This window comes from Pipistrellus kuhlii, unplaced genomic scaffold (assembly GCF_014108245.1).
Source record: "Pipistrellus kuhlii isolate mPipKuh1 unplaced genomic scaffold, mPipKuh1.p scaffold_m20_p_25, whole genome shotgun sequence".
Classification (NCBI taxonomy): Eukaryota; Metazoa; Chordata; class Mammalia; order Chiroptera; family Vespertilionidae; genus Pipistrellus; species Pipistrellus kuhlii.
The window spans coordinates 4,986,275-5,014,195 of NW_023425524.1; the positions used below are offsets into that span (position 1 = coordinate 4,986,275).

General features: G+C 42.5%; 1 protein-coding gene across 1 annotated transcript in view; it reads left to right on the forward strand.

Annotated features, from left to right (window-relative positions):
* The window catches only part of USH2A (usherin), a 397,013-nt gene that overhangs the window by 264,720 nt on the left and 104,372 nt on the right, over positions 1 to 27,921 (forward strand). Inside the window, exons 40-47 of the mRNA XM_036453544.2 lie at positions 1,574 to 2,202; positions 5,649 to 5,983; positions 7,079 to 7,201; positions 11,463 to 11,626; positions 14,199 to 14,408; positions 15,741 to 15,943; positions 17,541 to 17,653; positions 25,848 to 26,037. Coding sequence (XP_036309437.1) covers positions 1,574 to 2,202; positions 5,649 to 5,983; positions 7,079 to 7,201; positions 11,463 to 11,626; positions 14,199 to 14,408; positions 15,741 to 15,943; positions 17,541 to 17,653; positions 25,848 to 26,037 — 1,967 coding nt within the window. The remainder of the gene's footprint in view (positions 1 to 1,573; positions 2,203 to 5,648; positions 5,984 to 7,078; positions 7,202 to 11,462; positions 11,627 to 14,198; positions 14,409 to 15,740; positions 15,944 to 17,540; positions 17,654 to 25,847; positions 26,038 to 27,921) is intronic.

Below are 27,921 nucleotides of genomic sequence, written 5' to 3' on the forward strand. Positions count from 1 at the left end.
GCGAAATTATTTACAATTAGGGGATCTCTCTGGAGGGCAGGGGAGGGTACTTGGCACCTCGCGGGCATCTGGCGGGCCCTCTTCAGTATGCACGGGTCCTCCCGATCCTCCCCGGTAATTGAATCAGTCAGGATGCTGAGCGGAGCGAGCACAAAACCTGCTCCCCCAAAGGTCAGCGCTGCGCATTGTTTATTTATCAGCAGGTGAAAGAGCTCCATTGGCAGCTTCTGTCAGCGCCGCCGTAAAAAATCACCTGTAATATTAACAGGGAGTAGATAAATCGCCAGACACGGCCGGGAATGATAAACAGAGCTGGGCGGGACGTGGACTGTAGAGTGAGAGGTGTGGGGTGAAAGGCGTGGGCTGGGTGGGAAGGGGACGGGGGCAGGGGGTGACTGGGCTGTAAGCTGTGGGTATGTTAGGATGGTGTTATCCATTATGATTACCTCCTGGGGCTCTAGAGGGGGGGAAAAACATGCCAGGAGCTAGAACTTAGGGTACCACTGCCCTCCTGTCTCTCTCTCCTCTGACGCCTTGATTTCCAAAAGGAGTTCTCATGCCCCACCATGTGGCTCAGTGGTTAGCTTCCACCTAGGAGCCCAGAGGTCTCTGATCTGATTCCTGGTTCGATGACAAGGTTGGGGCCGTCATGCCTGGCGTGGAGGTGCAGGAGGCAGCCGATTCTCACCGTGGATGCGTATCCCTGTCGCTGAAATCAAAAAAGGAGTCCTCAGGCTATTTCTCACATGAACTTTGAGAAAAAGACGCGATTTGGATAAAGCCATCTTAGAAGGGAAAAGGATAGCTGAGCTCAGTGCTTCTCAGCAAGTCCTTCTGGCTCGTTTGTGAGCAAAGCTGTCCCAGTCCTTGTCCTGATGCTTGGCTTTTCTTTTTTTTTCTTTTTCTTTTCTCTCTCTCTCCCCCCCTCCCTCTCTCTCTCTCTCTCTCTCTCTCTCTCTCTCTCTCTCTCTCTCTCTCTCTCTCTCTCTCTTTAATATATTTTATTGATTTTTTCCAGAGAGGAAGAGAGAAGGATAGAGAGTTAGAAACATCGATGAGAGAGAATCATCAATCAGCTGCCTCCTGCACACTCCCTACTGGGGATGTGCCCGCAACCAAGGTACATGCCCTTGACCGGAATCAAACCCGGGACCTTTTAGTCCACAGGCCGACGCTCTATCCACTGAGCCAAACCGGCTTCGGCTTTTTTTTCTCTCTTTTTTAAAATATATATTTTATTGATTTTTTATAGAGAGGAAGAAAGAGGGATAGAGAATTAGAAACATCCATGAGAGAGGATCATCGATCAGCTGCCTCTTGCACACCCCCTACTGGAGAAGTGCCCACAACCAAGGTACATACATGCCCTTGACCGGAATCGAACCTGGGACCTTTCAGTCCCCATGCTGACGCTCTATCCACTGAGCCACACTGGTTTCAGCCCGCCTTGACTTCTTTCAAGTCTTCCATCCATGCCCTTGTGGGAGCGCTTAGTGCTCCTTCTGGATGGTCTCAGGAGATGGGGACTTGCTGAGCAGGATCACTTATAGGGATGTTTCATTCATCCCTGTAGGGCCCGGGCCTGTGGACCCCCCGATGCTCCTGGCTGTGGACTCGAGAGCGATGCTGGTCACCTGGCAGCGCCCTTCAAAGCCCAACGGGGTCCTCACACACTACAACATGTGCCAGCGCGGCCAGCTCCTCCTGGCGGCTCCTGGAAATGCCACCAACCGCACCGTGACCGGCCTGCGCCCGCACACCGCCTACGCCTTCCAGGTGGAAGCCTGCACCGCCCAGGGCTGCACCCGCTCCCCACCGTCCCGGGCCGTCTGGACGCCCCCCGCCGCCCCAGAGGGCATCCCGAGCCCCGAGTTGTTCTCCGACACCCCGACATCGGTGATCCTGTCCTGGCACCCCCCTGCGCACCCCAACGGCCTGGTGAACAACGTCACCCTCCAGAGGAGGGTCCCAGGGGAGGAAGGAGCCAGCGTCCTGGTGACTCTCCCGGGAAATGGGTCCACACGGTACATGGACAGGACTCCGGCCCTCAGGCCCTGGACTCAGTACGAGTACCGGGTGCTGATGAGCACGCTCGGCGGGGGCACGAGCAGCAGCGCCTGGGCGGAGGTGACCACCAGGCCCTCCAGGCCCGCCGGGGTGCAGCCCCCCGCAGTGCGGGTGCTGGGCCCCGAGGCAGCCGAGGTGAGACCCTGAGTGTTCTGTCTTGCAGACACAGGCCTGACCCAGATGGACTCTGCATTGAGCAGAGCCCACCCGCTGACAAAACGCGCACGTTGGTGGTGGTGCGCACTCACTGGGTTTTGGCCCTTGGCCCAAACGCTCCTGAACGCGATGCAAAGCTTTCACTCCTCCCCGTGTCCCCCGTAATTACCTGGTGGCGATGCTTGCACGGGCCCTCGCACACCTCAAATACTCTGAATACCACGATGGGGTGCTTAGCTTAACCACCACGCCAGGTTTAAATAGAGCAGAGAACGAGAGGGGCCGGGGAGACACGGAGCCCTGCATTATTAGCATAGCAACCCAAGTCCCAGCGCCCCAAATTCGGAGATACATTTCCTTAACGATCAAAGAATCAAAACGATGGGGAGAGGCATTAAACGGGGGCATTGCCGGGCGATCCAGAATGCGGTTCCGTTATTCCCGCCCCCGTCCTCCGGGGAACGCTCTGGAGGACGGGCTAACTGCCATTGTCTTGGCTGGCATACAAACTCCATTCAAGGGAAATTAGTGTAACCAAACAGGAGGGAGTTGTGTAGCTTCGGAGCCTCTTTTGTGTAAATACACACATGCTTCCATGGCTCCGGGCTTGTCCTCCTGCCAAAAGCCTCGCTACAGTAGCTTGCTCACCAGAGCACAACACAAAGGACATTTGCATAACAGCAAAGTTCATCTGTTGAAATTACAACTTGGATGGACGCGGCGCCCACGTGCGCTCTCCCTCCACCCACACCAAGCCCTGGGTGATGCTCAGGAGGGGGAACAGGGGGAGACATTTGATTCAGCCCACACCACACGCTCGGTGCTATGTTTAAAAGCCTTCATGGCTTGGTGGCCATATGAGACTGTTCAAAGCAACACCTGTTTCCGATAGGAAGATCAAGACTGTGTTGAGTTCTGCGGGTAACACGCCAGAAGGAAGTTTTTTGGAAGTCCATGATAGGCATACAGTGTTTATTCTATGAATTGGGCAATGTTAAGAATTGTTCTTCACTCAAAGTAAAAAAGAAAAACCCCAAACAAGCCAGGAATTGTTAATCATTCCGGATGTGACTATTTGAAGAACTTGGGTAGCAGGCCGCATCCATATGACATGACGTCATCACGTCCCTTATACAAAGCCAGAGCTGTGTGATGGGCATCATTCTGGATTCTCTCCAACAGTTATTTCATAGATCGGCTTGAAAAAAGAACAAATGCTTTTAGAAGAAGGATGGCCCAGCGCACAATTCTGTTTCATCCACTCATCAGTGATGATTGAAAAGTCTCCAAAGCAAGTTGCCTGGATTTTTTTTTTTCCTTTTTTTTTTTTAAAAAAAATTCCCTCTTTTCTTTGATTTTGTGACCTCATTCAGGAACGAAGCAATACCCAAGGCTCGGCTTCTCTGCCCACTCAAGAGACAGATCAGCTGAGTCTCTCAGGCTGCCACCAGGAAAGGTGGTGTCACCTGGATCGTGCCCAGGCACGGCTTTGCGAAGGGGTGTACTTGAACCAACGTAAAAGGAATGGAGTCTTAATCATCATTCTCGCCTACTTTTTTGTTAAAATATTTTAAATTAATTTTAGAGAGGAAGAAGGAGAGAGAGACATCAGTGATGAGAGAGAATCATTGATTGCCTGCCTTACGCATGCCTCCTACTGAGGCTCAAGCCTACAAGCCTGGCATGTGCCCTGACATGGAATTGAACCGTGACCTCCTGGGTCATATGTCAATGCCTAACCACTGAGCCACACCAGCCGGGCTCTTGTTATTTTTTTTATTATTCCCTTCTGACTTTGATTTTGTATGAGATTACAAATGTAGAAAATTCATATACCCATTTGCAGAAATGTGTCTCTTAAAATTTTTAAATGTTTGCATGCTGAGGCAAAATATATATTTCAGTCAGCCATGATCGCAGTTACTTACTGAACTCTGCGGGCATGGCAGTACCTGGGACCCAAACTTGGGCCTGCTCTCAGGAAGCTTATAGTCTATTTAGGAGCTGAAAGATAGACTCTAAAATGTCAGGGACATCGAGAGGCATCAATAAGAGATGAACAAGGGTGGTGTATGTATAAGGGCTATTTTTCATGGCCTGTGCACTTTTTTCCCAGGGTCTTTTTCTCCAAGAACATGAATGTGTTGCATTATGCACCTGCAGCATTTAGCCAGAACAGAAAAGGACCCCTGCACATGGGATTCCATATCAAACATTGTTGTTTCGTCTGATGCTCAAGTCCATGAGTTAAGCAGTCATCCTTTGCTCGCCTTTGTCAAAGCTCTCTGTTGTATTTTTACTTTCTACATTATGCACAAGTGAAATATAGGCCTGCCTATGAAATATCTGTTGGAGAGAATCCAGAATGATGCCCATCACACAGCTCTGTCTTTGTATAGGGGACGTGATGACGTCACATCATATTGATGGGGCCTGCTACCAAGTGTGCAGCCTCAGAAAATGGAAGCAATGATTCCCCCATCGCCATCCAAAAATAAAGTAAAAGTAGTTACACTTTCAGAGGGCACACTCATGATGCGAAGCAGTGGGTTCTGACGTTTCATGTAATTGAGTTATAAACAGGAAGATGATCAGCCCCTGCTGCTCGCTGCCCCGTGAATGCACATGGATGTGTGAATTGTCTCCGTGTGTGTTCTGTGTGCTCCAGATCCCCCACCTGGCGATGAGTCACCAAGGTGTGTACTGGTCTGACGGTCCGGAAAGCCAAACCCAGGGAAAGGCACTTCCCTTAGTTCTTGGAGATTGCTAATTGCCAAACCCTCACCTCTGTCTCAAGCAAAAATAGGCATTTGCACCTGACTGGCATGTCTCAGTGGTTGAACAGTGACCTATGGACCAGAAGGTCATGGTTTGATTCATGGTTCAATTCAAGGTTAGAACACATGTCCAGTTTGCAGCTCGATTCCCAATAGGGGCTGTGCAGGAAGCAACCAAAGACTCTCTCATCATTGATGTTTCTATCTCTTTCTCCTTCTCTCCCTTCCTCTCTGAAACCAATAAAAATATATATATTTTTTAAAGTAGGCATTTGCTGAAACTGTTTTTGGCTCAGTGGATAGAGTGTCAACCTGCAGACTGAAAGGTCCCAGGTTCAATTCCAGTCAAGGGCATATACCTTGATTGCAAGCACATCCCCAGTAGGAGGTGTGCAGGAGGCAGCTGACCGATATTTTTCTCTCATTGATGTTTCTAGCTCTCTATCCCTCTCCCTTCCTCTCTGTAAAAAAAAAAAAAAAAAAAAAAAAAAAAAAAAAAAAAATCAATAATAGATATATTTTTTAAAAAAGTAGGCATTTAACAAGCAACTTCACTGAAAACCAGACAGAGCGACATTGCAGGCCTGGTGAACTTCAGTTGCTCTGTTCCTGTGTCGTTGCACTGATTCTATTGATCTTCTCCTCCAGGTCACGTGGAAGCCCCCTCTTATCCAGAATGGAGACGTGCTCAGCTACGAGATCCGTATGCCTGACCCTCAGGTCACAATAACGAATGTCACTCCTGCAGCGTTAAGCCACGTCATCTCTGGTCTGACTCCTTTCACCGATTACTTGGTCAGCGTCGTGGCTTGCTCAGGGGGGCGTGGGCATCTAGGAGGATGCACAGAGAGTTCTCCTACCCACTTTACAACTCCCCCCTCCCTACCTCAAGGTGTGCAGCCGCTGTCCGTGGTCCCACTCAGCGAATCAAATGCTATGGCTTCTTGGCAGCCACCATCCAGGCCAAATGGACCTGATTTGAGGTAAGAAAAAGAGACTGTGCTTTGGATTTTGCTGTGAGCTCATCTCTCCAGGAAGGAAGAAAGGAGGCTGTAACTCATGTATGAACATAGAATCAATTCCTTATTGGCTATCCCCCACTCATAAATTTCATACAATTACATTTTATGTATCTTGACTTAGACGGAACCATACAAGTTCATCAAGATAGAAACTTATTAATTTTTAAATATGTTTTTATTGATTTGAAAGAGAAGAGAGGAGAAGGATAGAGAGACAGAAACATCAATGAAAGAGAAATTTCCATCTGTCTCCTGCACATGCCTCCTACTAGGAATCAAGCCTATAACCCAGGCATGTGCCCTGACTGGGAATTGAACCAGCAACCTCTTGGTTCATGAATTGATGCTCAACCACTGAGCCACACCAGCCAGGCTATATCTTAATTTTGTGAAAAACTAAAAACCCTTGAAACATCAATCGTTATTCTCTAATGATTTTTTACATACTCCTTCCCTTGATTTTCAAAGTGTATTTTTATTACATGTCAGGAAAATTTGATGCATGTTTTAAAGGATACATTTACACAAATGTGTCTCAAAATCCCAAAGCCAGCATATAATTCTTTGGAATGTTGTTACCTGGGAATCTGTAGAGAATGTGGTAAGGGGTACAGATAACCAGAAAGAGAAGAATGGTTCTGAACTGGCTTGACCCTTCACCAAGATTGTGGAGTTGATAATATTATCACTTTATAAAGTAATGACGGTTGAAGTCTTAGAAAATCATTAACTTTATAAGCATTTTGTATTTCTGCTTTGTGTGAAACTGGCAAGAAAAACTTGGCAAACCTGACATGCAAGAAATCTAAAGTGTGCCCATTTTCACGGATGGCAGAAAAGTGCGAATGTAGTTGATGGTTTCAAAATAATTGACTATTTGAAACTTGAGTCAGGAAAAAATAATAATTTCAGAAAAAAACACACTGTAATCATACATGAAGATGTGTTATTTACACTTCCATGCACACATCACATACTCATCCCAGGAAACACCTGAATTCTGGCAATAACATGAGTTGAGATAATCCCAATGTTTCTGCTTGTCTTTTGCTTTAGATACGAGCTTCTGAGACGTAAAATCCAGCAGCCACTTGCATCAAATCCCCCAGAAGATTTAAATCTGTGGCACAATATTTACTCAGGAACCCAGCGGTTTTATGAAGATAAGGGTCTTAGCAGGTGAGATTACAAAACTATGAAAACAAGTGCTAGCACTGAGCTCGGAGCATGTTGAATAGTTAAGTATCGCCACGTCTTCCCAGTGAGCGTGTGTTATCAGTTATGCAGTGAAATGTGTTTGGTCGCTATCTGCCCCGTTAGTCATGGGGCTGAAACAGACAGACCGCTTCACGTTTGTGTGTTAAAATGAGCCTTTTGAACTCAAACTTGGGGTTACTTACCGCCTCTATGACAGCTCCAGCAAGACATGAAAACTTAAGAGGAATTTGGCAATCTTGAACATCTATGAAACTGGGGTAACAGTGGGCACTCGTCAGATGTCTGCTGTTTCTGGAGAATAATTGTTATAAGTCACTGATACAGTCCACAGAAATTATTTAGTTAACAAGCTGGGCACTTGAGAGAATTCAGTCTAGAATTGGGAGAAATGAGCAGTAGCCAGCAGACGATGTCAGATTGCACAGAGGAGTGGGGAGTCGTGGATGCTGGTCCATCCTGTGAGAGCACTGGCTTGGTGACCTTAGGCAAGTCCCTTATTTTCTCTGGCTTCCCTTTTGTTGTCTATGAAATGAGATCCAATGGGATTGGATGATTTCTACCCTTTCACAAGTCCAAGCGACATAATTGAATTTTAAAGCATCATAGGTAATCCTTTAAGAAAACGTTGCAGACATGTTTCCTATCAGGTTACTTCTGTAGATTCAGCACTGAGTAATTCTACTTGATTACTGTTGAGAACACCTGCCTCGGGTCCCACCGCCTCCTCATCGGGCCTCTGTGCTCGGTACACATTAGCATTTCTCCTGGCTCAGCTCACATGCACCCCTCGTTCCCCAACTGCTCTCATTGCTGTCATTTCCTTGTCTGAGTGATCATCCTTTGAGTCTTAAACTAGAAGTTTCCTATTGGGCTTCTCTCTTCCTGGATTGAATCTGCTGAAATAGCCATCCATTCATTCCTTTAAATTATCTACTCAGTAAGTAAACAGATTAAAAACCAGCATCTACACTGAACCTGGTTTTCTATTTCACTTGAATAATAGCAACTGAACCTTGAGAGGTGTATGGTTCTGGAAATAAGATTTTCATATATATTATATTAAGTTTTACAAGGAAAAAGGCCATATTCATGTTTATAATGCAACAAGTTTGCCATTTTCTGTGTATTGGTGAAGGAAGGAGCTTGAGGATGGTCTAAACAAATTAGTCATTTAGGGAAGAACTCTTGTGACAGTCCAGATTTTCTAAATTGGCCTTCAAACAATTGGTTTTACTAGTTACAGTATAGACCCAATATAAGTATTAGTTCACTGTTCAGATGTCAAAAAAACTGTTTCCTACAGGATTTGAAATGGTATATTTTTTCAAGACAAACATAGGGAACACAATATTTTGAAAAGATATACTTCAGTTTTGCATGAATATGTGTATGTGAACCATTTTTCTTTGAAAAGTATTTATTATTAGCTAAGTGGGATGTTCCATCCTATATAATAAAATCCTAATATGCAAATCGACTGAACTGGAGAATGACCAGTTGCTGTGATGTGCATTGACCACCAGGGGGTAGATACTCAACACTGGAGCTGCCTGCTGGTGGTCACTGTGCTCCCACAGGGAGAGCACTGTTCAGCCAGAAGCTGGGCTCACGGCTGGCAGGAGCAGCAGCAGGAGGGCGGTAAGGAGTGAGGGGTCCCAGACTGTGAAAGGATTGCCTGCCAGCTTAGGCCCTGGGGGATTGGACCTAAGCTGGCAGGTGGACATCCCCCAAGGGGTCCAGGCCAGATTGAGGGACTTCCCCATTCGAGTGCATGACATTCATGCACCAGGCCTCTAGTTTGATAATAATAACATCTAAATCCATTTCAAAAACCAATATACCTAAAGTGACTTTAAAAACACTGTAAACACACTAACACATTCTTTTCAAATGTAAAGTGAAATATGTATAAACTGACATATAGAGTTATAGGTCTGTATACTTGCATAAAGATTAGGTTTTAGGTACAATGAAAACAGTGTAAGGAAGTATTTTATCTAAGAGATTTCAAGATCCTATTTCCTTAAATTTTAACTTCACCGGGAAAGCTAAAGACATCAAGTAAGATGCCTACTGATTTCTCGTTTAAATAAAACATGAGTAGTGGTGAGAATTTAATATTAGAAATGAGGAAACTGGAGACTCACTTAGTCATGTTAACTAGTTGTGTGTCCTTAGGCAAAGCCACTTACCTTCGAAGGGCCTCAGTTTTCTTATCTGTAAAATGTGGCAGCTAATTTTATTATTTGAAGCAGATAAGCTCTAAAGCTATCTCTAAAATTATAATATCACTTTTAAAATGGGCATTCTAATTACACATATCTATGTGACCTACATTTCTTTTACACAGGCATAAATTGTGCATTTCACCATTCCTAAATTATGAAATAGCTTTGTGTACCACTGGAAGAAATAAGGACTTATAAAATTTATTTACAATTCATCTATTTTTTGCCAGCTGTTGCCATTAATTTCACTTATAGAAAAGAGCCAAAAAATGACTCACTTTAAAGTCATAAAGATTACTTAATATATAATATTAGATATATGGAAAAATTCAAATTTTATAGGAGATTAGGCACCTTGACCCTAGCTAAATTTCTTTTAAGCCATGTTGTGGAGTAAAACACAACTAAAAGTGTTTTACTCACGGGGGAAGAACTAATGAAGCTGAGGTCTCAGGTTCAATTCCCATGTGAGCCATTAGCTTCGTTTCATTCGATTGTCACAGACTTGCTACCCTCTTAACCCCAACTCCCCATCCTTCCAATTCCTAGTAGTGGTGACACAGGAAATTTGGCGAGACTGTTTGGATGTGTAAGTAAAAATCTATCCCCTCCACTAGAAAAATACCTCAAGTTTAACCCAGTGATATGCCAAGACAAGACAGATCAGCTTACCAACGATTGGCATTACTGCTGTCATCGCTATGATAGTTAGAAGAGCTGTCTTTAGGATCAGACTATTCATGTTTGAATTTGTACTCCCCCACCTACTATCTTGACGACTTAAACAAATGATTTAACTCCTTGAGCCTTACTTTCCCTCTTTTCAAAAGAGGTCTCGCCGAAACGAGTTTGGCTCAGTAGATAAGAGTGTCAGCCTGCTGACTAAAGGGTCCCAGGTTTGATTCTGGTCAAGGGCATGTACCTTGGTTGCGGGCACATCCCCAGTAGGAGGCATGAAAGAGGCAGTTGATTGATGACTCTCTCATTGATGTTTCTAACTCTCTATCTTTCTCCCTCCCTCTCTGTAAAAAAATCAATAAAAAATATTTTTTTTTCAAAATAGGTCTCATCATAGCACTTTCTAGTAATTGTAAGGAACTAATGAGTTAAGACATGTAGAAAAGTTCTAATACACATTAAATAGCCAATAAATACCATTATTACTACTTCTCACGTGTCTTAGTCATGTAGATTATTTATCACTTACTAAAAACCATAGGTAGCCCTGTTGCCTTTGGCTCAGTGGGTAGAGCATCAGGCCTCTTACTGAAGGGTCCCAGGTTCAATTCCAGTCAAGGATTGGTGGCTTGGCTCATCCATTTAATGTGCGATTTGGAAATTCATCATCACAGCCTCAGGCTTCCTCTGCCTACAAAGCAAAATTTCCGTTTCCACAGGGTTAACTCAAGTTACTATCTTCCCACCAAGGCAGGGTTGGGCTCACTGCGGCCAGACTTTCAGCCATTGGGGAATGTTGCTCACTTCCTTCCCAGTTAGGATTTATATAAGGGTTTCTCTCTCTGCCACTGAGATGTGGGCAAGGAGCATAGGTATAGGAAGAAGATGGTAGGAGAGATTCTGACATATGAAAGTGGGTGAGTTTCCATAAAGGGGACCGTGAAACCAGATGGAATGCAGATAGAAAACTGGCCAGATTTGCACCTGCAACTTGAATGGGTCTTAATCCTCATCACTTCCCAAAGCAGTGCGAGGGGGAGACCATAAAGCATGCTGGTTTACTAGCCGTCTGTGCTTAGTGGTCCTAATAGATGTTTTCCTGAGCCTTTAGTTAAGGCTCAAGAATTACAAAAAATAAGGAAATGTGTGTGTGTGTGTGTGTGTAGAAAAAGAAGATAATGTACACTGTTGAGAGGAAAAAGAAAATTGTGCATTTTGTGCAGAAAAAAAAATCCTGTGTTTTGTGAGGAACAAGGAAATTGTGTCTTGTTTTCTGTGAAAGACATTTATATGTGTCTCTTCTACAAACCTTGCAGGTTCACCACGTACGCGTATAAAGTTTTTGTCCACAACAGCGTGGGTTCTACGCCGAGCCAGGAAGTGACGGTGACCACGTTGGCTGGCCCGCCTCAAAGGGGAGCCAGGGGCTCCGTGTCTGCCCTCAACCACTCAGCCCTGGACGTGCGGTGGGACAAGCCAAGTAAGCACGCTGCTCGCCGTGTGTTAATTTCCCCCGAACACAGGGGTACCACCGTGAATCTGAAATGAACAGGCTCCTGTTCCATAGTGTAATGGTTAGCACTCTGGACTCTGAAATGAACAGGCTCCAAAGCCAACACAACAATAGCTGAGGTCCCTGTGTTGTTTCTCAGAGGCCGCCTCTCCCCTCCTCCCCCCTCTCTCCCTTGCGCTGTCCCTTTTGGGTCGAACTGTGGTGTCCAGCAGCTGGGATGGAAATGCCCGGATATCCATTAGGAACAGCAGCCCATTGTATGGGCACTTCCCTGCAGAGAACTCGGCCCCGCATCTTGTCACTCATGCTGTATTAGCGAGAGCCGGTTCCTAGGGTGGCGGTAACGTGAGTTTTCCCAGTTTATCATCCTCAGCCCTGGTCATAGGCGGAATTCCAGCCTGAGACAGGAAAGGAAGCCTGGCCGTCAGCCAGGACGTGCTTCAATGACACAGGGCCCACCTGGCCCCATTCAGATCACCTCTGTGCAGGCGGTTAGGAGAGTTTGCAGAGGGATCCAGTCAGTCTTCCCCTGCAACGTTAGAAACTGCAGGAGCTGAAATTTCAGATCTCCTTGGTTGGTAGAGGAGCATTTAAGAGCTGACCTTTAATTCACCGAGATCCATTATCTCCACCAGAAAATAACAAAAATGCCAAGCCAGTGTTGCTCAGTGGTTGAGTATCAATTTATGAACCAGGAGGTCACTGTTCGATTCCTGGTCAGAGAACATGCCCTGGTTGTATGCTCGGTCCCCAGTAGGGGGTGTGCAGGAAGCATCTGATCAAGGATTCTCTCATTCTTTGATGTTTCTATCTCTGAAATCAATAAAAATATATTTAAAAAAGCAATACTGTATCTATCATATCATAGATGTATGTATTATAATCATTCCTATAAGTATTACTTCAAATATGGCAGATTGTTGAATTAAAACTTGCTAGAATGTTACCAAATTTTGAGAAATAATCAGGTTTGCAATTCCCCAATTCAACTATATGTATAACTCAAGAACACTGCGCCCATTCGGGTTGTCTCCACTGTAACACAGAAAAGTGTGAAATTACTCCCCATTGGGATTCTGATCCAGTCTGGGGTTTTGTTAAAGCCTAAAGAGGAGACACACTTTCTATTTCATTTTAGAACCTCTGTGTGTGAATCCACCCCAATGTTGTATCAGTTGTGAATTGAAACCAATATCCGGTGACATTCATTGTAAATTAAAATTAGTACCGGTATGTTGATCTGCGATGGCAGTAAGTCTTTTTTTTTGCAAAAGACTATCCTTCTAGGTTTATAAGGTCTTGGGTGTCCCTTCTATTGGGATCTTAAGCCATTTAAATGGAAGAATGTCAGTCCGTTGACACTTATGATGCCCTCTGAGACGCCTCTGGGAAGAATACACAGTTTTTATCTGGAGCTGGAGTCTCATGTACAGTAGAATATATTTTCTCTCATCTCCCTCTTCCTCTCTAGTTCTTTCCCTTTCTGGTCCATCTTTTACATAAATAAATAAATAAATAAATAAATAAATAAATAAATGTGTGTGTGTGTATGTATATATATATATATATATATATATATATACATATATTATTGATTTTTTTTACAGAGAGGAAGAGAGAGAATCATCGATCAGCTGTCTCTTGCACACCCCCTACTGGGGATGTGCCTGCAGCCAAGGTACATGCCCTTGACCGGAATTGAACCTGAGACCTTTCAGTCCGCAGGCCAATGCTCTATCCACTGAGCCAAACCAGTTCTGGCATGCCTGGTCCATCTTAAGTGCCTCCTCATAAAAGCAGACACCTTCTCCACATCTGACATTTAAAAGCTTCCATTGGGGTCCGGCTGCTGAATTCCCCACCTGTAGGCCCCTCCTGTAGACCTGCAGGCCTGAAGAGAGCCTGCTTATAAAAACTGACAGGCCTAATAGATCTGACGCAGCTCGCTGAGGTTCATTACCTGGTCCATCCGCACCCCTGACCTTCAGGATGTAAAGGCAATGCAATCTGCCGATATTCCCACTCACACCATAGACATGTTTCCGGTAACTGTTTGTGGGTGTCAAGGTCAACTTGTGGAGGTGGGTCAGCGATGGGAAGGTTAGTTGCATAATCATTTTCCTCCCTATGCAGCCTACTCTCCTAAGGACATGGCCACCTACTTCTTGCAATGTTAGTAATTGTTCTCTTGCCCGGCTGGCATAGCTCAGTGGTTGAGCATTGACCTCTGAACCGGGAGGTAAAGCTTCAATTCCTAGTCAGGGCATATGCCCTGGATGTGGGCTCCATCCCCAGTAGGGGGCATGCAGGAGGCAGCCAATCAATGATTCTCTCTCATTGTTTTTATCTCTTTCCCTCTCTCCCTTTCTTTCTGAAGTCAATAAAAATATTTTTTTAAATTGCAGCCATAAGGAAGGTTCCATATGCTTTCTTTCATCCATTCTAGGAGTAGCAAATCATAGAGTTTATTCTGTCTTTTCCCCCATGAGGCCCTTTTAGGTCAGCCACATTGAAGGTGTTGTGTGTTTATCGTTAACAGCTTTTCAAGACCTACAAGGTGACGTTGAGTATTATACGCTTTTTTGGAGTTCTGCTACCTCCAACGGATCTCTGAAAATCCTCCCGGATGTAAACGCCCATGTCCTTGGCCACTTAAGCCCAAACACGGAGTATCGGATTTTGATCTCCATCTTCAACGGCGTCCACAGCATCACCAGCGATGCCCTGTACGCAACCACTCCCAATGGGGGTGAGTCCAGGTTTCAAGGGATGCTTGCTCGGGCTTCATGGATGCGAGGGAAATTGATGCTTGCCGAGGCCGAGACCAGTCATCCCTCCATTATAAAATTTCCGGCGTCGGAGGGAAGGGGGTCAGGGCTAAAATCTTAAGTGCTTGCTGTCATCGAGTGGCGGATCAATACACGGTCCCACTGAGACAGCGGCCCCAGCTCTCATAATGGGACATTAGCCCCGTTTGCTCCTGTTCTATTCCGAGGATGCTCAGTTTGGAGCCGAGTTCCCATCAATACATGGTGACATTTAGAGACTTTTTTTTCCCCCTTCCCCCCAAAGATTTGCTCTCAGGAACCGTATGCTTTTCAAGGAGGCAGCCAGGCCCAGCGAGGGCCCTCCCTGAGTCACCAGACATGGTGGGTGGAAGTTCAGCCCCTGAGAAAAATGGCCTGTGACTCACTCCACAGCCGGCTAGCGAGGGGGAGGACGCAGGGAAAAGCAACTTGTGCATCTGAAATGAGTTCCGAATGGTCCTTCTAATCTTTTTGGCTTTCTAAAGTCTCATTATAAACATTATAATATCATTACCTCCCAGGCAAGTGTTCCAGGTCATTAGGAGAGCGCTTTGAGTGAGGGACCCATTTCCCTCGGAGGAGGCAAAGGTCAGCACCTTTTGTTTATAAAAGAGAACAGATCACAAGGACGATTTTTCAACCAGTTAAGATGGGTTCTTAAGATAAAAATAGGTCTCCGCGTAGTTATTTCTGACACGCTCGAATAATTGCGTAATTTAACGCCAAGCGAGATTTCCTCCCCCCCCCCCCCAATGCTGGATTTCATCATTACCTATGGTAATCAACATCCGAAATCATTTACATAATGACAATATTGCATTATCGCTTCACATTGCCCGAGTTACAAGCTAGTCACAGCAAATGATTTTTCACGTCCCACCAGCCTCGATGTATTTGAGCTTTATTTTTTGCTTAAGGAGCGAATTTCCTTCTCCCCTCCCCATCTCCCTTCCTGGGAGATAGGAAGTGAAGGGATGGGAGAGGAGAGAAATAACAGCTATGTGTTAGTGGTGCAGACGGGTAGACCATTTATCATCATACCCCACTGGTCACAGAGCATCAAAGATTAGCACTACGCCGGTGGTGGAAAGCCTTTTACCACCAGTTCTCCGGGTTTCTAACTGAGAGTATAATAGGCCTGTGATAACTTCATCAGCCAAGAGCCCGTGAGCAACGCCCCCTTCTCAGGACCCGAAGACTCATCTGCATGCGCTCTAATAAGTGCTTTTGCAGAGACAGCTGGAGTTTATTCCATTTTTCCCCTTTCATTCCAGAGCCTCAGGGCATGCCTCCTCCAGAGGTTGTCGTCGTCAACAGCACAGCTGTATGTGTCATCTGGTCGCCGCCTTCTAGCCCAAAAGGCATCTTCACTGAATATTCCGTCTATGTGAACGGCTGGCTCCACAGGGCCGGGATGGACGTGCCCGGGTCCCTCCTCCTCCCAGGCCTGTCTCCCTTCACTGCCTATGACATTCAGGTGTGAACATGGCTGTTTGATCACTAAGCTGGTGGATATGTTACATAAAACATGCCGGGGTGTGCCTCCCAAGTGTAGACCTTCCATCTCGGTTACAGGTGATGTGTTGGGTGGGGAAGGAGAGAGAAAAAAGGGAAGTTGATTGGGGTTAAATCTGTGCACGGTGGGCAAACAGGTGAGTCCCTGGAGAGAAGAGAGTGATGATGATATGGGGAAACGTGTGATAAGAACAGTGACAGTTATTATTATTAATTCCCCCATGATTTCCATGACTTCACCCGAGTTATCTTAGCATTTGTAAGAATGAAGAAAAAAAAATACTTACAATATTTCTCCAAAGTCAAAATTAAGAACTTCTGGAGAGACTTATTTGAATACCCCTATGTTGTTTAGAACATAAAGTATACTTTATATTTGGAGGACAAGGTGATAGGGTATAAGAAGGCCCAAATGAGGCATCTCCCATCTTACCAACTCAGTCAGATTCCCTGATTTCTCTGACCCTCAGTTTGCAAACATATGAAAATGGAATTGTGAGGACTCAGGGAAGTTATTGCTGCAAGTACCCATCATCATGTATTTGGCACGTATTATTTCCATAATAAATTCAGTTGAGTTGATTTTGAGTTTCCTCATTATGCACAGAGTCAAATGTTCCCTAATATGCATGAAGTTTTATTGTCATTAATTCCATTATCAGCAGGTATATTTTCAGTTCCTCTGCCTTTAGGTGATTTGGGGTTTAATTGGACAACCTTGGTAGTGTTTAAATATCTACTAGATATCACCTCAAAATACTCTATGGCATCAATGAATGGAAGTCAATTAGCATTGGGAAAGGAACAGTTAGTTCCTCTTTGGTTTATGCTTGAATTGAGAACAGAATGATGTCATTTCTTGGATGTTCCAGTCTCAATCTTTTGTACATTCAATTCTCCCTCCTCCTCTTGCTGACCGTGTTCTTTTGTTTTAATAATGTTTGACAGACCAATTTTTAAACCCTTCTCGGTTTTTATTCAGCCATGGGGGCAGAATTAAAAAATTAAATGATGATTTTTCTACTCGGGAAAGGTAAAAATACAATTGCATCTGGATCAAATGGATATAAAATAGCTCAGCCATATTGGAAGACTTCGCTAGGTCTTGTGTGTTTGTGTTTTTTGTTTGTTTTTTATTTTTCATATTTAGGCCATTTGTTGGAACGTGTCAGCACTTCCAGAAGGTACCATTATTATACTACCTGTTATAGCTCTGAGAGCAGTAAACAGTGATGGCTATTATGTTTGCAAACTGTCCCGTAGGCATCTTCCCTCCCTTACCTGGGCTCTGAATAGATCAATATGTCTGGCTCTTTCCGAATGGTTGGAAAGAGGGACTACACATCACCATTTAAGTCACTAAATCAATTGTCCTGAGCCCACTTCTGCACTCCATGACTTGTCCCACTGGAGTCAATTAACACCAAAAATTAATATTTAATTAACCCCGACAGGCTGTTAAGAGATTCATATGACATGAAGGTGGGTGAGAGTCAGTCGTTGACAATCTGGATTTTGAAAATAATTGGATCCCCGCTTTTCTAAATTACTATTTGCAGGTCGAAGTCTGCACAGAATATGCCTGTGTGAAAAGCAATGGAACCCAGGTCACCACCATGGAAGACACTCCAAGCGATATGCCAACACCCACAATTCATAGCATCACTTCGAGGTACACATTTTTTTTTTTGGTCATCCAATCTAAAGAACTGATCATAAACAATGAAAATCAAAATATAAGCTATCATCCCAGCCATGACAATGTCATTTAAGAAGTTGCTATCAATGTGTGTGTAGAGTGAATTTTTGACATTATTTGGTTGATCCTCACTGGGCACGTCCCATGACATTGACGCTTTGATGCCCCTGTCCCTGTTTGCCCAGCTTTGCTTCTCTTTATTTAGTAACCTGTGAACAAACGCTGAGAGCATGAAAGAGTGTCTTTATTTCAATGTGTCCTTCAGTGAATCCTTTTGTGAGACACGGAACGCAATTTTAATTAGAACGACTCCCTTCTGACTGAAGCTCTTTGAAAATATTAGACTTCCCTCTATCAGATTGCCCCAAAGCTACAAATATCTGTAAAATAAATGGGGGAGATAATGTTTGGATAGCCATTACCAATTTTATCAGGTTTGGGGTAGATTCCTTTTGTTGTTTTTGTAGGCTTTTGTTGTTGAGAAATGGCTGTAAGTTTAAAGTGCGTCTCTTTTCAATTCAAAATTAGCAATAACAAAAATACTAAAAAGGAGATTTAACATGATTTCCCAATTCCAGTGAGATAGCAGTTGTTCATTTGTCTATATCAAGTGGAGGCAAGAGATATAAGTCTGGGCACTTTTCACGTCATACAGGGGTGGGCAAAAGTAGACTTACAATTGTGAGTACGCAAAACACACAGATTACTCTTTTATTATTATTTGTTCATTATTGTATTATTTTTCATATGAACAACTGTAAACCTACTTTTGCTCCAGCCAAATGAATTACCCTTCACACACACACACACATACACACACACACACACACACACACACACACTGAATAAAATAATCTATTCTAACATATTTCAGTTCTGAAGAATTCCTTTAAAGCATAGTAAAAATTTTAGGTCTTTTTTAAAAATAAGTTTAAAAATGCCTATACTAATTTAAGGGACAAGTGATTAAAAGGAATTAGAAAAACTCATGTAATTGGATTCTTAGCTGTTCAAGGCAAAATCATATCTCTTCCTAAGGCACAACTTCCCTCAAACACATGAGAGATATCCATCTGATGGGTGGTGTGCTAATTAATTGATAACCTCCTCAGCAGATTTCCCCCAACCTTCCATAGGATTGCTTACTGTCCAGGGGGAAAATGGTCAAGTTAAATGGACACTGGAGACCTTTAGTCTTTCAGCAAACACATCTGTGGCTACAATCATGAAAGAGGCAAACGTAATACAACAAAGAAGAAGGCATGGTTCTAAATTTTCACAGTTCCAGCCTACCCTGGGAGACACTGTGCTAAATAAATGTTCCTAGGACAGTGTGAAAACCTGCAACAAATTCACAAGGTGCAAGAAATGCGGAAAGAGAAAATGCCAAACTCTACCCACAATTACCAGTAAAGGCATCATGGAAGATGTGATAGTTGAGTTCAGTCATAAAGAATTTAAGGAAGAATTAGACTGAGGGGTGGGGACAAGGATTGTCAAATTCTTAGTTAGCATCTCCATGACTCAGGTGAGTGGCACAATGGAATATAACTTAGGGTACATATTATATGGAACTAAACATAATATGTAAGCTTTGTTAGAAATTTAACAAATGTCTGTATGTGTCTCTGTCTCTAGAATATTTTCCTTGCTTTAAGGAGATTCTTGAAGATGGTAACTGAGGGAAAATATTTTGTAGTCATGGTTGATGATTGCTTATCCCCAAACATATTAAATTGATGGCAAAAACATTAGGAAGGATATTAAACAACCGAGCAAGGAAAATGACAGCGTAGATAATAGAAGAGAGATTTGGACACAATTCTGGAAGCAGTGTTGGCAGGGAGAGGCAAATGATTGTTCAGTGGAGAAATAGACAACCAAAGTGTTGGTTGGCAGAGGGGATAATGACATAAAACAAGCTAATTTGCACTGCAGGGAATCCTAGTGTCTGAGGTCTTGCAAGCTTTGAGGCTTGTGTAGACGGGGAAGATGGGATGAGTTTGAAAGCAGGATTAGCTGAAACTCTGATGAAAAAGTGGTTGGAAACTATAATTACTCTGGGTTCTCCAGAGAAACAAAACCAAAAGTGAAGACTTAGGAAAGCTTTGGACCAAGTTAAGTCCAGAGGTTTGAGACTCAGAGGAGCTGATGGTGGAAATCCTAGCTCATACAGGGGAGTGGAGAACATATGCTTTAGCTCAAGGGGGTGAGCAGATGAACGGAATTCTCCCTTCCTCCACCTTTTCGTTCTGTTCAGACCCTCCGCTGATTGAGTGATGCCCACCAACTTGAGGAGAGCTACCTTCTTTCAGGAATCCACCAATTCAGATGCTAATCTCGCCAGAAACAACCTGAAATGCCCAGAAAGACGCTTTAGCCAAATATCATGGTACCTTGTGGCCCAGGCATGTTGACATACAAAATTAACCGTCACAGAATTCAAAGATTAGACCTCTATATTATGCACCCAGGTGTCAGTTTCTCTTCCTTCGTGTGGCATAGTCCACCTCCCAAAGATCAGAAGTGTATATTCTCTAGAGCAGTGGTCAGCGAATTGTGGCATGAGAGCCACATGCGGCTCTTTGGTCCCTTGAGTATGTCTCTTCCACAAAATACCATGGCCTGGGGGAGTCTATTTTGAAGAAGTGGCGTTAGAAAAAGTTTAGTTTAAAAAATTTGACTCTCAAAAGAAATTTCAATTGTTGTACCATTGATATTTGGCTCTGTTGACTAATGAGTTTGCAGACCACTGCTCTAGAGAATAAAGAACAGAAGTGCTTTGGGTAAAGGGCTTCTGAGCACAGTGGAAAGCTCAAGTAGAGGCCAAGGTGAAAACTTGATAAAGAGGAAGTATCTAGTCATAAATGCCCTAGTGGGAAATTGGACATTCTTTTCTAGAAAAGCTTGCATGGCCCCAAATAAAATATTTCCAGAATTTTGCAGGTGGGATCCCCTAATGGAAAAGATATTCATAGGGAAGCATATCAATCTGCAAACCCCACTTATATTGAAAGCTTTGGTTCAGTTTTTTTGGTACGAAGCTCTCAAAGATTAAATGGACCAAAATAAATGAGAAATAATTCAATAAACACAGAGGTAATGTTAAATAAGAAAAAATATATATATAATAGGCTCAAAGAGATTAATAAAAAGATTGTCTATTTATGGAACAAAAATTTACTTGGATAAAAAATATAAAGTGCAAGTTGGGGAGAGGACCTCATTAGAATTAAAAATGTAACAGCTGAATTAAAATGTTGGAAGAAACAGGAAAGTCTCTAAAAGTGCAATAAAAAGCAAAGATGTCAAGAAAAAGAAAGTAATTATTGAGGAAATTTGGGAAAAATTTCCAGGATATCTACAATAGTATGTGGATAATAAGAGTTCCAGAAGAGAAAGCAGGAAAGAGGGGAGGTGAAATAAATTATAAGAAAATATTCCAGAACTAAACACAACAGGGTGCAGATGAAGAAGAGTCTATAGATATCAGCATAATCACTGAAAAACACCACATAAAAAGCCCCAGACTAACTGGTGGATAGAGCGTCGGCCTGCGTACTGAAGGGTTCCAGGTTCGATTCTGGTCAAGGCATGTACCTTGGTTACAGGCACATCCCCAGTACAGAATGTGCAGAAGGCAGCTGACTGATGTTTCTAACTCTCCCTTCCTCTCTGTAAAAAAATTAATTATATATATATATATATATATATATATATATATATATATATATATATTTTAAAGAGCCTCATAAAGGGACATTGTCAGGAAATTTCCAAATCCAGGGTTTCCTGGAAGATAACAAGAAATTGGAGTTTGAGTAACATTGTCCATCTTCGAAACCAGCAGCATTCCTGGCCAAAAATACAATGCCTCCAAATTCTGAATGAAAAAGAAATCGGTATTTCATCCTATCATTCCATACTTAATCAAATGTCACTTACATTTGGGCTTATAATAAAAGCAGTTTGAGACTTTGAGAAGAGAAAAAGTTAAAAACTGACAAGGATGTGAAGAGAACTCTCTAGTTTCAACAATGAATGAAGCTTCTAGAAAGATCATGGGTTTCCTGCATTTGCTTCTTTTTTATTCTCTTGCATTTTACATTCTATTTTTAATTTAAACACAGTAAGATATACTCTTCTTTGCTCCATCTTCTATGAGTTTTGACCATTGTGTAGAGTTGTGTCAATTCTACCACAGTTAAGAGATGACAGAGTTTGTGTCCAAATACTCCTTCACTCTACACTGCTTATAGGAAAACCTCTCAGAGAAATTTTAACAGCACATCAGCCTGTTGGATTGCTCATCTGGAGTGTATGATCTTTGCCGTTGGCCTTTCTCACCTGGCTTTTGACAGCAACATCTTCAGTGCAAGCACTGACACGTGTTTTCCTTTTACATGGAAACCAAGGATGCCTCACCACACATGTAAAGATCAGATTCTCCAACCTCCTCCTCCGGAAACGCGCTGTTTCTGCATCAGTTTCCATACTTGTCATATTATCATCAGTTGCTTCTGGATCCCCAAAGAATACTAACTACTGATCGATAGCCCAGACATGTCTGGCCATGGCCTACACGTGCCCTGGGTAGTTCATTTGTTTGCCTTGGTGGATTGGTTAGAGCGGAATCTAATCAATAGCTGATTCATTAATTCTGGTCCAAAGCGGGGAATGTAGACACCACTTCGGATGAAGAGAGCTAACCAGCTCTGGCTTTGATGGAAGTATGACAAGCGCTGTAGCCCACAGCTTCCCTGGGCCCTGGGCTGCCTCTGAAGTTTACTTATTTATGCCCCATGAATGCCTACGATAAGGAAAAGGTTTTACTGCGTTACTGCTCCTATTTCAAAATGCATGAGTTCCAGGCACGAGGCTCAAGGGAGAGGCGAGAGAAGGCAGACGGTGTCTCTGGGTGCCTCTAATTGGAACTATGGCAGAGTTTCCCCAGTTCCACATCAGTCCGGGGCTGTATTATTGATGAGAAGTCGGGGGTGTGATGTCTGTGGGGCATTCACAAATAATTGTTTGAAAATTTGCCTCGAGCTACTGAATGATATAAATGATAGTTTCACACACCAACTCTGCAGGCATCTTTATGGTAGCAGCTCAGCCTGGGTGCCTCCAAGTGAAGGTTGAACCACCCGATCTTATTTACAAACCCCGCTGTATGTCCAAGGAACGCAGCCTGAGGTTGAAGAAGACATGAGAGGTCATAGCTTGTGAAGGAAGATGCTTCCCCTTTGAGCTTTGCCACATTTGAGGTGAAACTTAGAAACCTCTATATTTTCATGACATTGGGTATCAGTGAATCTTCTGTATCCTTCATTTTCCTCCCTGATATTTTTTTAGGGACTGACAACTTGATTGCTGAATTTAAAATTTTACAATTAAAACAATCCACCTCTTTTTACTTTTTAAAAAAATACATTTTATTCATTTTTTTCCCCCCTTAGGGAGAGGGATAAAGAGTTAGAAACATCGATGAGAGAGAAGCACTGATCAGCTGCCTCCTGCATACCTCCTACTGGGGATGTGCTCACAACCAAGATACGTGCCCTTGACTGGAATCAAACCTGGGACCTTTCAGTCCTCAGGCTGATGCTCTATCCACTGAGCCAACCTGGTTTCAGCTTTTTTCTTAATAAGCATAATATTGGTCTGTAGATGTAGAATGTCCAATTACTCCTCCTTTACCCATATTGTCACTATCCTCTCTTAGCAATGTGTACAATGGCAAGTGGCTTTTAACTTGGACTGGAATTTTCTGCTGGATTCTTGAAAGGGTGTGGGAAGAACTCTTGAGTGAGACAATTTGGAGAGTATTTTGTATTATTGTACAGAACAGATCAGTAGTCATAATTTCTTTGAGGAAATCTTATTGTTGTGATGGCCATTGAGTTCTTACGGTCAAACTCATTGCTTGGTGAGGAGACGGAACAGAATATTGAGCTCATTCTTGGGATTCTGGCCCCACAAATTCCTTTTCTTCGCCTGCCTCTGTATCCCAGACTCCTCCTGATTTCTCCGCTTTCTGTGGCCCCCATAGAAGAAGCTCATTGACTGAGATTGCCTTCGTACAACTCTCAGCAAAATCCAGTTCCCCCATCTAATTAACTCTGACCCTTGGCTCTCTGAACACGCATTGGTTCCTTTCATTGGTTCTTTTCATCGGTTCCATTCCAAATCCTCTCTTTCATTGGGGTGTCCTCAACAGAATCTCAGAGATGCCCTTCCTCCATTTCATATCATCACTCAAAAAGATCTCTCAAGCCGAAACCGGTTTGGCTCAGTGGATAGAGCGTCGGCCTGCGGACTGAAGGGTCCTGGGTTCGATTCCGGTCAAGGGCATGTACCTTGGTTGCGGGCACATCCTTTAGTAGAGGTTGTGCAGAAGGCAGCTGGTCAATGTTTCTCTCTCATCGATGTTTCTAGCTCTCTGTCCCTCTCCTTTCCTCTCTGTAAAAAATCAATAATATATCTATCTATCTATATATCTATATATATATATATGTGTATATATATATATATATATTTTTTTTTAAAAGATCTCTCAATATCACTCTCATTGCCTCTAATGAGAAAGATGGAGGGGTTGAACCCATGACTCCTTGATCATTCATCTTCATGTACCTAACTAAAATTCTTAAAAGCAAAACTGTCCATGGCACTGTTGAAAATAGAGGTGGTCTCATTTCAGAGCAAGGAAGGGAAGTGTGATGGCATGGTGTTCTACATGTGTTTTCTAGACTTCACTAATTCTCTGGCTTCTGTGGAAAAGTCAGACCCTGGAATGTCACTTACACATAGTCTTTTCTGTCGATGACTATGCAGTGAATACAAAAAAAGTGTCTGCAAAACAGGAAATGAATTTTGGGAGTTGGATAAAGAATAATAATGGCGGCTATACAAGTCACCTATGCTCTTACACATGACATTTCCACTCTACAGTCTTATTAATGAATGTATGTTTGCACCTTCAAAACTGAAATAACTTTCTTTTCTTTAAAAGCAGTCTATTAAAATGTCAAGGTTTATCATGATTGCTGCTTTTTAATGTTTGGGCTTTAATTGAATTCCTGATAGGGTCCAGTAATTTGGTCGTTAATGATATATTTCTCCTTAAAATGAAAAAGATGACAAAAATACTTATTTTACACAATGACAGAAAAGTGGCTAACAGTTATTTGTGAGATTTTTATTGCAAGATATTTAAAGTATAAGGTCTAATAAGCTTATATGCTCTTTTTAAAAAATATGTTTTTATTGATTTCAGAGAGGAACAGAGAGAAACATGAATAGAATTAGTAAATTGTTATGATTGAAAATTCTACAACTATACAAATAGGATTAATTTTGAATGTCAGCATTCCACCCTTTAAAAAAAAAAAAACAACAAGAACAAAAATTTTTATTACCAGGAGATCACAGATTTGATTCCTGGACAAGAGGTACATGCCCAGGTTGGAGGCTTGATCCCCAGTGGGGGTCATGCAGGAGGCAGCCAATCAATGACTCTCTCTCATCATTGATGTCTGTATCTCTCTCTCTTTCCCTTCCTCTCTGAAGTCAATAAAAATATGTTAAAATAAAGTTTTTATTGATTCTCCAAAAATGTGATATGGTAGTAGCATATATGACTATATATGTTAACATATACATATTCTCTTTCTACAGCTTTTTTATTAGGAAGTTAACTGATGTAAACCTTTAGAACTGATTCTCAACCTTTTTAATGCCGAGACCCTTTAATATAGTTCCTCATATTGTGGTGACCCTCAACCATAGAATTATTTTCTTTGCTACTTCATAACTGTAATTTTGCTACTGTTAATCATAATATAAATATCTGTGTTTTCCAAATGGTCTTAGGCGACCATGTTAGTGGTTCTCAACCTGTGTGTTGTGACCCACAGGTTGAGAACTGCTGCTATAGAGCATAAGAAACATATTTAATAATTTGTTTATTATTTTATGAAATAATAATTTTATGGTTGGGGGTCACCACAACATGAGGAACTGTATTAAAGGGTCGTGGCATTAGAGTGGTTGAGAACCGCTGCTTTAGAACAACCTGGAAGATAAATTGAAAAGTACGTGAGGTTGACAGCAGCAATGGTAAATGTTGTCTTTGCAGACATATTATTTATTCTCCCTGCTACAGATCCCTTCACATTGATTGGACATCTCCAGGGAAACCAAATGGCATCATTCTGAGATACGATGTCTTACGGAAATCATGGTCCCCATGTCCCAAGACCCAGAAAGCTCACAGCGGTGAGCTCTGCAAGGCAGTGATGTGTCCAAAGCCTGAAACTACTTGTGGACACAGGTGTTATGATCCTGATGTGAAGGTAACTCTCTTCAAGCCCGTCCGTGTCATCCATTTTTCTTCCAGAACATTCCCTGTAAAATCACTTGCATGTTAAGCCATGATTTATCATGATCGGTATGTCCCCCAGTCCATCAGGAGACCCCAAGGCAAGGAAAGGATGCTTATCAAAACCCTGCCATCCTCATGAGCATTGTAGCCTTCTCATTCTTCATCGTCTTCCCAGGAAATATTAGGTTATGGATATAATAAGGATCCTCCTGAATGTGTATTTGATGGAGTGACTTGATTTTTTTTCTTTTTTTTTTTTTTATGACAAATCCATTCAGTGACACGTGGGTGTTTGTGTATATGACACTGATGAGTCACTGTGAGCAGGGCCTTTCAGGGTTTGTCAGAAATATTTAAAAATTATGGCCATTTGCAGATTAATGTCCCTGTTAGTTGCAGTTTAAGAATCAGATCAATAGCGCAGCCAGACAGAGGAGTTTGTAAATGGCTTTTATTGACAAACGATGCAGAAAATTCTCCGTTTGAAGGTAGGATTTCACAGAATGCAAGAGCGTTCCTATTTATCAGCAGCATCGCCCCTTTAATGACAGAAGCCATCACTACATCCACAAGATTCACTGCAAAAGGCGCAGTAATTAAGAACGTGTGTTTTTTTCAGTGGTATGGATAGAACACAAATTACTAAGCTGACACTGGCTCAGTAGTCATTATCATCTAAGAAAATTTATAAAGCCAGCGGTTACAAATTAACTTTTCTTAGGCTTAGTCTCCAAAATGGTCACTGTGCCTAAATTTTAACTCATTTCAGCCTATTCATTGTGCCTTGGATTCTCAGGGCTACCTGAACCACCACAGGGATAGGCTGAATTTAAAACTTTGAGTTTATTTGCTCTTTTAGTAACTTTTCCAAAATGAATGGAATACTAAGCTAGTGGCCCTTTGGAAGACTGAGACATCTCACCGTCTTCCGCTCCTGAATTGAGCTTGACTCAAAGGTTGGTGCAAGCTTACAAGAAGCAGTGAGTGAGCCCTAACCGGTTTGGCTCAGTGGATAGAGCGTCGGTCTGTGGACTGAAAGGTCCCAGGTTCGATTCCAGTCAAGGGCATGTACCTTGGTTGCGGACACATCCCCAGTAGGGGGTGTGCAGGAGGCAGCTGATCAATGTTACTCTCTCATCAGTGTTTCTAACTCTCTATCCCTCTCCCTTCCTCTCTGTAAAAAATCAGTACAATATATTTATATATATATATAAACAAAGCAGTGAGCAAAAGGGAAAGAAGCACCTTGTACAGAGTGGTGGATTTTCTGTCACAGGAAGGCTCTACCAGTTCACATAATGTGCCACGTATAGATTCTGAGACTATGCTTCAGCAACAGTTAGGGTTTCATTTGTTCTATGTACCAGTGGAGTATCAATTTCTCAGACCTCCAGTGCATGCAATTAATTATTTGATTGTTCAAGCACATAATTCTTCCACAGCTCCTGGAGAAAACACACATAGTTAAAAGGGCTTGTCAAAATTAATTTCTATATAAATGTTCTCTTTTTAATGTGACATATATATACACATACATATATATGTATATACACATGTGTGTGTATATATACATATGTGTGTGTGTGTGTGTGTGTGTGTGTGTGTATATATATATATATATATATATATATATATATGTGTGTATATGTATATATTGAACTCTTTGAAGATCCCCTTGTCTGAAGATTGAGTTCATAAATACATGGTCATAATAATTATAAGAAAAGTGCCATTTATTTAACAAAAGAAAAAGATCAATGAGAGTCAGGTTTCCATAGATGTGGAATTAAAATAAACAACCATTAAAATAAAAACATATACATAAAGGAAATTGTTCATTTATAATTCTGCATCA